The sequence below is a fragment of the Mus pahari genome, chromosome 12 (assembly GCF_900095145.1).
Source record: "Mus pahari chromosome 12, PAHARI_EIJ_v1.1, whole genome shotgun sequence".
NCBI lineage: Eukaryota > Metazoa > Chordata > Mammalia > Rodentia > Muridae > Mus > Mus pahari.
In genome coordinates, this window is record NC_034601.1 from 3,448,175 (window position 1) to 3,460,796 (window position 12,622).

A 12,622-nucleotide genomic window follows, 5' to 3' on the forward strand; every position below is an offset into this window, starting at 1 on the left:
ACTCTGAATAAAAGGTTAAATTAGGACACCATCCTCCCCATTTTTCAGGGTGAAGAATACTGCTGTGTGGGTAAAGTGTAGGACTACATAGTCCCATAGATCATCATAGACGTTTCTCTGGGCACAATGTACATCCCGTCTATGGTACCAGCTAGAAAACTACTGCTGAATCATTCAGATATTTTGTATGTGACTTCCATTCTCCTTTGGTGGATAATTAGGTTGAGTCTATAATGAAACTCGCTGCCTTTTAGTGAGTTAGAATGAGTCTGATAAGCTCTAACCATAAGCTCTAACCTCCTCTCGCTTCGCGGCCAAGCCCTTTGGGGAGTTCAGTGACTCTTCCTGTGACTAGGGGTTGTTGAGTTCCACAGGAAGCCCTCCCTTAGAACTGCCAGGTCTTCTGTTCCACAGTCACTTGGTATTCTCTGCAGCGGAGCTTAGCCTCCTGCTTTGAGTATCTTATTAACTCAGACCTATAAATCAGCTGCACAGTGTCTGCACACAGCAAGGAGTAGTGATGGTGTTATAATGAGAAGCTTTCCTGGTGTATAATAATAGTATTTCGAAGCTTCTACCTCATCATGTCACAGGCAGGGCTACATGAGGTAATATCTGCTGTGTTGGCTAGTTTTGTGTCAACTTAACTCAGAATCATTTTGGAAGAGGGACCCTCAATTGAGAGTAAGCCCCGCCCTAACACACACACATACACAAACCAGATCAGCCTCTGGAAAAAAGCTGTGAGGTTTTATTGGGAGTAATGATTGATATTGGTGGGCCCAGACCATTATGGGTAGGGCCACTACTGGGTACCTGGATGCTAGAAGAAAGCAGGCTGAGCAAGCCGTGCAGCACCATTCTTCCCTGCCTTCTGCTTCAATTCCTGCCTCTTTCTTCCTTCCCTGGATTCCCTCAGTCGAGACTGCTTCTGCCTAAGGTTTGTAAGGTCATAGAAACCCTTCCTTCCTCATATTGCATTTGCATTCTTGCACAGCAGTAGGAACCCTAACTAAGATATCACATAGAGTTCTCAGCCCATGGTAGGCACATTGCATTGAAGGAGATCAACTAATTGATCACACTCGTTGTGGGTTCACACCAATTGTGCTATAAAGGATTTACAGCAGGTAAACTTTGTGTGTAGCCCTCCCTATTAATAATGATTACTTCATCAGATACTGTGTTCCTGGAACCAGCTGCACTGTTCCTAATTATTGTGAACTTTTCACTCCCTGCTACACTTCCTCCCAGGTTTATTGATTGGTTGGGTGGTTGATTGGTTGGTTGGGTTGGTTGGTTGGTTGATTGGCTTTTTGAGACAGGATTCCTCTGTGTAGCCTTGGCTGTGTTGGAATTCACTCTGCAGATCCAGCTGGCCTCAAACCCACAGACATCTGCCTGCCTCTGCCTCCTGAGTACTGAAAGTCAGGGTCTGTGCTGCCACTATCCAATTCCCCCTCCCCCGGATTGTTTGTAAACCGATAGTCGGCTTCTTATATTCTTGGCCACTTCTCTTTGTCGACCTGGAATTCATTTTGAGAGATACTTAGGGAAGATGATGGCTGGCTACAAATGTGTTTTTCTAGCAAAGGAAGAAGGGAAAGATGTGAGGGCTAGGATCCTGCTGAGGGAGATGCTCGACAGAGGTGAGAAGCATAGCAAGGAAGGAACTTTCCTTCCTCTGTGTTTGCTGATGCTCCTAGATGTGCTAGTGAGCCCCTGTCTGCCCACCTCTATGCAAATGAGTCCTCCCACAAACTGAGGATGTGCTGTCCTCAAAATCCAAACGCCATGTGCAGGAGATGGGCTCGGCTGCTGCTGCACAAACAGGAGCTGAGGAAGGAAGGAGAGCATTTGCCTGCAGTGAGTGATCTCCGTGATTGATTGCAGTTTGACAAAAGACCTCCACCTGGGTATGAGATCTGACAACGTGATCACCACTGTAAGTTGCCTTTCTCAGGTCATGAACCTGGAGCTTCAGCCTGGAACAGCATGGGAGGAAAGGGAAGCCGCCCCTGTACTAACAGGTGTTACTGCTATGAGCACCTTTCCTGTTGTGGAAAAATTCACTCCTCCCAACTTGACAGGGCTCTGGTCATCCCAGGAGCAAGACACAGCATTTGCTTATCATCTTAGGTGTCCATCAGAATGGACTTGTCGGGCTATTTGGGGACTCGTTTGTAAGTGGTGAGAGATGCCGTAAAATGAGGCGATGCTCAGGTTACCAAGTGAGATCCCTGCCTTTGAGATCTGGCAGATTTCACATTGTATCCCAGCACAGCCTTTGCTAACGATGAGAGAGAACCCCGACAGTTATTTATCTTCCATTATCTTCCTTTCTCTCATCTGTGAAAAGAAGGCAATAGTGTGTGTCTTATGAAAATAAAAGTCTATTAGATAAATGCTTAGCATGGTGTCTTACACCTAATAAACCCTTACTACATGGTAGGCTGGCTTCGGTGTCATTAACATCCAGACCCTCCCACAATGACAGGGTTGTCATCTATCTAAGTAGTTCCTGGGAATATGGGTGTGTTGAGAATACCTGCATAGTGATGGTCTCACTGAAGCAGTAGGTATCCAAAGTAGGTTTGTTGTATTGCAGGATGAAAAATACTATTGCTTTAAAAACCAGGTTTTTATGGGTGGAAGTGCACAAGCAAACAGATGCTTTGGCAATGTAGGTGGGTGTCTAGGGTAAGAGCAAGACCTGGAAATATAGGCTATTTTCATCCTGAAAAAGTCTGCTTTGACAGAATTTGGGGAATTAAATCCTTTTCAGGAACATGCTCTCCCTATAAAGTGCTCAGGATGTCATTCTTAGGAACTAGAATGCAGGCCAGTGGTTGAGTACTTGCCTACTATGTATGAACAAAGCCCGGCGTTCAATCCCCAGCACTGACTGTCAAAAGTAAATGCAGAGAGGGTGAAAAGATACAATAGACTTATGATAGGTAGATAAATAGATAGGCAGAGAGGTAGATGGTAGAGATGAAAGATAAAGTGATTCACAGATGCACAAGTGATGAACTGATAGACGATAGATATATTGATAGATACATAGAAGATGGATGGATGACAGAGGTAGACAGATACTGCTCATGTGCAGTCAAAGCCACCCACTTTAGCATGTACCTTAAATTTTGATATGTATATATAGCCCTGGAGTCCACTCTGTAACACGTTCATCCTACCAAGTTTGCTAATTTCTGTATTGTCTGTTCTGTTCCTATCCCAAGTCTAGACAACCACAGATCTAACTTCTGTCTCTTTTGTGTTTCTTGTCACTGGTCTCATCCTGGGAAGCCTTCCTTTTCTTTTGTTTTCTTTTCTTTTCTTTCCTCTGTTTTCTTTTCTTTTTTAACACTTTCTACTTATGGTACTCTTTCAGAGGTCCGTCTGTGGCCTTCTCTCTCTCTCTCTCTCTCTCTCTCTCTCTCTCTCTCTCTCTCTCTCTCTCTGTGTGTGTGTGTGTGTGTGTGTGCGTGCGTGTGTAAGGAGTGCAGCTAGTGAGAGCTGTGTGTGCACTCATGTTAGTGACATTCCTTTTCAGTTTGGGGGTGTTTGAATGCTGTGGGACTTGAGTGTTTCTTTGTGTGGATACCTGTTTTTTATGTTCATGTGTATACCACTTAATTGCTGGGTGGCCCATTAACTCAGTTTTAACATTTTAAGATTAGAAGTATGGTTTTGTTTTGTGTGTTTGTTGTTACTGGTGGTGATATTATGAGGCAGGGTCTTCCTTCATAACCCTGTCTGGCCTGGAACTCACTACACAGCCCAAGATCTCCTTGAACTTTTAGCGGTGAAGTTTCTTGATTTCTGGAGTTTCATGCATGTATCTCCATACCCTATAGGCTGTATACATGTATACTATATACATGTTTCATGCATNAGGCTGTATACATGTATACTATATACATGTTTCATGCATGTATCTCCATACCCTATAGGCTGTATACATGTATACTATATACATGTTTCATGCATGTATCTCCATACCCTATAGGCTGTACTATTTTGAGTTTCCATCTGTATGTACCTTTCACATCTCTCAAATGTCCCTCTCTGTCCTGCATTGAGACTCTCTGGCTTATGTAATATTTACCTTTAGATTCCAGGGAATAGTGATACTGTCAGCATCAGGGTGCTAAATAAGTATTCTGTCCCAATGTATATGTCCTGAGTTGGACAAAATTATCAAAGATTGAGAGCTACCCTCTAGATTTCTATGATGTTATTAATCTACCATTATTTTAATAACAGAAGATCCATTCTGTGTATGCCAAGTCAGAGCCACTTCTGTATTGAAGTGTTTCCACCTGGTGTGAGCATCTGGCTAGATGAACAGACACGGTATTTATTGGGCAATGAGAAGGTTCTTCTTATGAATTCAATGACAGATTTATTTATGTACACACCTGCATGCAGAGGCGTACACCTGTATATTATTGGCTCCCTCTTTGTGCTAGAAGTCGGCCTCCATGCTGAATCTCTGATGGTTTGCCTTGCCACACACAACACCGCTGCATGCATACTGCTGGAAAACAGCTTACCATCATCTACATTTTGCTTCACACTTTCATGTTCTTCCTGTTGGATTAAAAATGGGTCAAAATTCTTAGTTGAAGGTTTCTACAGTAGTAGGTTGCCCTATGACTTTTTCCAAAGGACATTAGTGGATTTTTCTTGAATCCAACTGGGTGCTATAGTCTATTTTTGCATTTTATTAGTTCTAAAAAGTGACAGATAAGATGGTGAATGAACTGAGCATGTGGCCTTTGTCCTAGGGTGAAGCAACTCTCAACCCTCAGACGAAAGATTTATATAAGGGCCATATAAGGGTTACCACCTAAGGATTATATAAAGAAAATTTAAACAGATGATTATCCTATGAGAACATATGTAAATCTAAATGATACCTACTTTTCATTATGTGAAAACCAGTATTACATTATTATATACAACATATACACATGCATGTATATGTTGTATATAATAATGTGTGTACACACACATGCATATAAAATATTTCCTCCAATTTCCTCATATCAATTTGTTAAATCCCTTTATTATCATCTGTACTTATTATCAACAGTGATCTGCTTATGTATATCCAAAGGTTGGGTATCATCCTGTAGAACAGATATAACCCATCACCTATTCTTTTGAATAAGGTTTTCTTGCCACACAGCAATATCCATTAATTATTTATATTATTCACAGATACTTTCTCATTACAACCATAGAGTAGAGTTGTTTTTTTTAAAGAAATGTACATGCTTTTAAAAATCTATCTATGTGTGTGTGTCATGCATGTTGTACATGTGTTTATGCCACATATGTGTTACCACACATTTATACAGATGTACATGCATCAAGGTGGAAGCTGAAGGTTAACATCTGGTGTTTTCTTCCTTCGTTACCTTTCTTGTTTATTTAAGGCAGGGTATCTCACTGAACCTAGAATTTGCTGATTTGTATAGTCTAACTGCCAAGTTTTCCTTAGGAATACCCCAAGAATCCAATCTCTGAACCCTCAAGTGCTGGCATTACAGGTATATAACATGTCTGACTGGCTGTTTTTATCTTGATCTAGATGCTAATTTTCAGGCTTTATTCATTAGAGTCATGCAATCAGTTGTCATTTGGCTCTTTATATAGTCAATCACTAATCCTCTTCTACATGGTTTGTGAAGATCTGTGGATCACGGTATGCCTCTCTCTGGTATATATGTTTGCACTGGTGTAACTCCCTCACTCTGGACAAGGCACTTCAGTTTTCTGAGTCCCCAATTTTGGCACTTAATAATAACATATCCATACAAGAACTAGATCTGAGAAAATGCAGTCGAAGGGACTGGTATGCCCAGCATACAGTTCACAGAATAGGACTCCGCTGCCTGGTGTCTGACCCTGAAATATTGTCCATATTACTCTTGGGATTACCTGCAATTCCATAGTTCAGGCTAAGAAATAAGCCATTGATCTCAGACCCAAAGTACCAGAGAGAGACCCAGGTCACTTAATACGGAATACGGCATGCAACAGTCAGGGTTTCCCTCATCAAGACCCCAGTCCTCCTCTTCAGACAAGTGGCCACCTCTCTTTGTTCTGTCTCCCTGCTGCTCTGTGAGCATTTCAAACACACAGTCCTCTTCAAGGCATTGATTTGGATTTGTGCTTCCTCATTGCCTGAAATTATTTCTCCCAAGACGTCCATACAGCTTCCTCCTTCCTGAAAACTTTTCTCACTCACAAGTCTCTGTCACTGGACAGTTTCATGCCGTTGTCTTTCTCACAACTACAGGTCACTGCACTTCAGACCAAGGCATTTACATGCTACTTCCTTGTCTCCTACAACAAGGGGGTGCTCCCCAAGGCATTGAGGAATCTCACTTGTTATAGGACCCACATGGAGAACTTTGCCCGGAATGAAACAGGGCGAAGTAGTCTCTGAAAAAAAAACTTTCATTGCTTCAGGGCCCTCCCCCACTCATCTTCCTGTGCACCCCAACAAATGGAATCTACTCCCGTTTCACCATTTATATGTCTGTGCAGATCCACAGCCAGTTCAATCTGTGGTCAATGGACGTGCTTCTCAACCTGCTCAGTTCATACGGAGCATCCTAAGGAGGGGTGTGCTGCTTGACTGAGCACAGAGAGAACTCGGAAGACTCTTTGCTAAGATCCTGGATAGCTCTGTTGTTGGATTCCTGTGTAGTTGACAGCTCTAGCTCCCCAAAAGCCACTTAACACTCTATCTCAATACCAGGGAAAGGCAAATCTTTATTAGCAACATCCCATAATTTCTGTTCAGGCAGACCCACCCTTGAAATGGATTTCCTTTTTCAAGGCCCCTTTTCTAATTAACTCAGGAGCCTAGCTTACAAGAAGCCAACCTTGTGAATGGAGAGGGCACTTTGCAGAAGCAAGCACTGGAGGTGATGTTTAATTAAAGAGATGCCATTAGAAGGAAGAGACCTGAACAGGTTGTAGTGCTAATCCTTCTGGCTAGCTCTTGTGTCCCTGCCTGATGGTGATTGATGAGCTGGTCCTGCTCACATCTTCATCAGCAAGGTGCAAGAGTCCCCTCAGGCGGGAGGGACTCTAGCTCTCTGTGCAGCCACGTGCCTTGATTGAGTTTCAGGGGCTGTAAAAGGCGCTGACACACAAATATTCCTCCTATTTCTGTTACTTTCTTCCTGTTCTTTCTCTTCCTTAGTGGGAAGCTAACTGGGTGGGTCTCTGAAAGGATAGATAGATAAATAGATAGATAGGTAAGTAGATAGATAGATACAGAAATGGAGAGTTGATGCATGAATAGCCAAAGAAGATAAAGGAAAGTGAAAGAGAAAAGAGACAGGTAGAAGATGTATTAATATATAGATAATAGGCACATAGGATTGTGGATGGATGGAGAATAATTCATTGTGTTTATACATAATTATATGTCTATTCACATTTGCAGTCATTCATCCAGCAACCCTCCAAGCCTTACATGTAGCTGTGAATTTCTCTATATTTCTACAAGCATTTGTCTAGCCATCTCTTTATAAACTGTTTTGTGAACCTCACTATCTTTATCCTTCCATATCTATGTACATCTTTGTGCCTGGCTGTCCTATTCTGCCCATATCACCCTCTCTATCTACTGTCTGCTCTTGTGTTTCTATTTGCTCTTCTGTGTCTCGTAGGCCTATCTCGTGAAGCAGTATGAGAAAGCCCCGAGCAAGCGTTCTTGGTTTTGTTTTTATTTTGCAGTGTTATAGAAGCAATCAAGAGGCCATTGGTTAAGCATATGTGAATGCAAGAAACTGCCTGAGGTACCTTCTGACAGTTATTTAGTAATTATCCCTATAATCATGACCATGCATTCTAGTGTATGCTTGCTTCTAATGTTGAGCATGGTATTTGTTTAATCCTGTGTATTTGTAAGAGTGGCCCTGTCACACTTCCATTTGAATATGAAAGAAATGAGGCTTAAAATTGTTAGGACTGGCAAGTTGGTTCCACAGACATGAGCACCTTGTGCTCTTGCAGAAGACCTGAGTTCTGATTTTAGCACCCATGTTAGGCTGCTCGCAGCTGCCTAGAACTCCATCTCCAGGGATTCTGACATCTTCATTTGTTCTCTGCAGTTACCCATGCTTCCGTATGTCCATACTCTCCTACATATATACACATGATTAAAAATAAAATAAATCTTTTAAAAAAGAATCACGGATATTTTCGATAATATATAACATAACACACTAAAAAAAAGACTATTTCTACATTCTACAATGTATACATAGTGCTTGTAAACAATAAAATTGACCAACTAGGTCAGAACTCAGCAATGCACTTGTGGGGTTCATGCTACACATGTGTCTTTCTGCATAGTGCTTCTTTCATGGGGATGAGAAGACAGGTTTGTGTCTCCCAGTGTTTCCCGGTTTTTCCTTTCCCTTTAATTCTGTGTCCCATTTTCCTTGAGTGAACATTTTTGCCACGTGGCCAAGAAGCTGGCTTTTGATTCCAGGAAGCTGCGGAACTTCCATCCGTCTTCTGAGCCAAAATAAATTGGCTGAAATGTCTGATCTGACTTTCTTCTCCTTCTTCAAGGCAGGTGCTTTTCTCATTATGGAGACAAGAATGACACTTTGTCTCAGCAAGCACTCAGACACTTAGAATACCTGCGTTGTTTGTGGTCCTGAAGCTGCTAGCTCACGGAGGCCCAGCGAGGCTTGGGCTCTGCTGAGCTCCATCTTTGTAAGATTATATTTTCAGAATCCGAGATATGACCCCCCCTCAGACAGATCATCTGCAATGCTGATTTTAGAGGGTGTTGCTAAGTTTTTCTAGTCTTCCAGGCTGCCTTCTTGATTGAAGGGATTTGGTCTTTCATAAAATTGTGAGCCCATTTCCATGTACTAAAGAAATAAGAGCCAATGGTCACTAAATTATAACTTTTCAGTGCCCAATAGCGTTGGTGAGGAAATTCTACTTAGAGAATATATTAGGTAATTATTATTTATCCTAGTCTATCCAACTGTGATTGAAGGTGGGAACTTAGTCGACATTATCTTACCTCAAATGGTCTTGATGAAAAAACTACCCATGGTGCAGAAAAGAGCAACATGGGTAACTATAATGTAATTCTAGTGTCCTGCAGAAATGGTTTTGTCTTCATTCTCCGATCACTTTGTTATGACAATCAGATGTCTTTGCCATCATGAGAACCCCGTGGAACCTTAGATCATATCAGTGTTTCATTTCCTTGTGCACTTCAGAAAAAAAAAATATCACTTGATCATGGCACTGCATCCCCGGAAGGATCACAAAGCTGTTGTTCTAGAGACCCATCCACTTGCAATTCTGTGGGCACAATGGGACAGATCATGCCAATTGCCTCTGTACGTTGTTCCTAGCAGTGAGACCCTGGCATAATGTCAGCAGGCTGCGAATTGTGCTGTGATATCCCAATCTTGAGTTCTGCTCTCTGAAGCCACTCCCTACACCACCTGTCAACCTGTGCTTCACTGGCTGGTGGTGCTACACTGTCATTTTTAAGGTCTCATGCATGCCAGAAGTCCCAGTCCATTTACTTGACTCTCAGATCTTCTCTTCTGTTTTGCTACAATCTGTAATCTTCATCATAGCCTTGATTTATTATCTTGTGAATGGACTCTCCTTCATTTTTTTTTTTTAAATTTAAGATTCAGTCTGCTTTAGAGACATCCTCCCATAAGACGAAGATGGATCTTAGAGAACTGGACCTGGCACATATATGATGATAGCCAGATTAAGTCTATGGTCTCTCTGGTTCCAGAATTTCTTGGAGAAACTCCATTGATATTTTAACTTTGTTGTGTGGACCTAGAAAGCCTTTTGTTGTTGGGGTGTTTTGCTGCTTTCTGCCTCTTCTTCTTCATCCTCTGTCTTCTCTTCTGACCCGTTCTCTTCTTTACTTTATGCTAAATTAACATACCTGTCACTGGTTAAGGTTTTATTGCTGTGGTATTACATTGTGACCAGAGCTTCCTGGTGAGGAAAGGGTTTATTTGGCTTAAACTTCCAGAGCTCTGTTCATCTCAAAAGAAAGCCACAACAGGAGCTCACACAGGGCAGGAGCCTGGACACCAGAGCTGCTGCACGGACACTGGAGGGTGCCACTTATTGGCTGGTTGGTCATGACACTGGAGGGTGCCACTTATTGGCTGGTTGGTCATGACACTGGAGGGTGCCACTTATTGGCTGGTTGGTCATGACTTACTCAGTCTGCCTTGTCTGCTTTCTTCTAGAACCCAGGAACATCAGTGCAGTAATGGCACTAACCCTAATGGACTGGGCGCTCCTTACTCAACCACTCATTTTAAAAGTGGCCTATAGGCATTCCTACAGTCTGATCGTATGGAGGCATTTTCTCAGTTGAGGCCTCCCTCCTCTCTGATGACTCTACCTTTTGTTGAGATGACATAAAACTAATCAGTACAATGACTGTGTCTGGAAGGATCACAAAGCTGTTGTTCTAGAGACCCATCCACTTGCAATTCTGTGGGCACAATGGGACAGATCATGCCAATTGCCTCTGTACGTTGTTCCTAGCAGTGAGACCCTGGCATAATGTCAGCAGGCTGCGAATTGTGCTGTGATATCCCAATCTTGAGTTCTGCTCTCTGAAGCCACTCCCTACACCACCTGTCAACCTGTGCTTCACTGGCTGGTGGTGCTACACTGGGACACATGATCTGCTCTGCCTTCCCTTTTCTGATGCATGCATGCACACCAAATGACTTACACTAACAGTTCTTGTAGTACTGTATTGTTTCCAAACAATTTAGAAATTATAAATGGACTATTGTTTCTTCTTATTTTGCAAAATCTTTAAATGAGAGTTTGAAATGTTTCTGATTCCTTCCTTTCTGATTGAAATCCCGTATCTTATTAATTTTCATCATGCCACTCAATGTGTCTCCTTTGTCATTCTCTATATTGATTAATTCAGCTATGCTGTTAATGCCTAGACTAAGAGCCCCTGTCACTTTCCACAATGAACCCTATGTACCACGCTTGTATATCATGGATCTGGCTCGATATTCAGCATTTAACCTACCATATCAAAAAGGTGAAAAAGCTCTATAATAAACTGACTGCTTTGTGTAGTTTTGACTGTATTCTGCATTTGTCATTCCAAACGTGATCTATGGAGGCATAAAACTTAGTTGAGATTCATCTACCAGGAAGAATATAGCAAAAATTCCAGCAGAATGCAGATTAACAACTGATGAGAGGCATGCAAACAGAGTGCTTTGTGTTTCTGTCCACGGTGCTGAAGACATCCCTGGGTGTCCAAGTCAACTCCTCTGCCTTTGTCAACCTAACAATGCGATTATACTTAAATGACTATGTGACAAGGGATCAGGTGTTTCTCTATAATCATCCTTTAGTCTCACTTCATGGGACTATAGATGCTGTGGGTGACATGATGGGAGCTGACTGTCATCTACCAGGGAACCGTCTTGTTGTATAGGAAAGATTCTAGCTGCATGTAGCTATTTACATAGATTAAAAGTAAATGAAATTAAAATGCCACTGCTTAGTTATACTATGCATCTTTCAGACACTTGAAGGCTACGCATGGCATCATAGGTCTGCAGAGTCTCCATTATCACAGAATGCTTATTTACACTCTGTGCCCCGCTAGGATGGCATTAGGATAGATTTGGACATGACCTCTATTAGAGTTGCATCTTCACCACTACAATCTGTGAGTGAGTGCTACTGTATATGGCAAAAGGGACCTCATAGATGGGATTAAGACATAAATATCAGTGGAAAGACTTTTTTTGCATCATCCATTTGAGCCACATGTAATCATAGTAGTCCTCACCGGAGAGGAGCTGAGGTAAGGAGGACAAAGACTTGGTGGAAACAGATATGGTGCATTTTTTTTTTTGGAATTTGCAGAAAGAGGCTGCAAAGCAAAGCATTTAGGTGGCTGCCAGCAGACAAGATGGCAAAAATTTGGAAACAGCCCAGAAAACCTCTACAAAGAAACAAAAACAAAAACGTTCCCAGTGACATTTTGAGTATATGCCATTGAGTCAGAGATTCCAGAATAAAAAGAATTCATCAAAATTCAGCCAAGGTGGAAAGGAACAAGTTGAGGGTGTAGAGAGTAAGTTTGAACTGATTCTGGATATCTCCTGCTCAGGACTGTGAGAGATAGGGCTGGATAGCAGCTTCTGGGAGCAAAGTGTTTGGCATGCAAGTGTGAAGACCTGGTTTCAATTCTCTATCTCTCACATAATAAGCTATGTACTGCAGATGCATGCACATGGCTGTAATAGCAGCCCTATGCTGGTAAAGGCCGGAGGCTGATGTCAGGTATTTTATTTTATCAGTCTCTATCTTATTTTTGGAGACAGGATCTCAAATTGTAGCTCGAGCTCAGCAAGTAGGCTAGGCAGGGCCCGAGGTTCCTCCCTCACACCCCCTCCAAAGCTTAGATTATATGAGAGAGTACCAGCAGTCCGAGGGCATCTTCAGTTATGTAACACATTCCGGGGTAGTCTGGGGTATGTGAAACCCTACATCAGAAGACGAACAAATGACCAAAACTAAAAGCTGAGTG

At 42.2% G+C, this 12,622-nt stretch overlaps 1 protein-coding gene across 36 annotated transcripts in view; it reads left to right on the plus strand.

The window, feature by feature from the left end:
- The window catches only part of Rbfox1 (RNA binding fox-1 homolog 1), a 1,661,838-nt gene that overhangs the window by 1,440,752 nt on the left and 208,464 nt on the right, over positions 1-12,622 (plus strand). The window contains exon 1 of one of the 36 annotated variants that reach the window (XM_029544523.1): positions 1,806-1,945. The exons of 34 other annotated variants lie outside the window; for them this stretch is intronic. In XM_029544523.1, the coding sequence (XP_029400383.1) occupies positions 1,919-1,945 (27 nt within the window). In that variant the 5' untranslated portion in view covers positions 1,806-1,918. Of the gene's footprint in view, positions 1-1,805; positions 1,946-7,806; positions 7,830-12,622 lie in introns of those variants that run through there. One more of the 36 variants, XM_029544534.1, reaches the window with a different exon arrangement.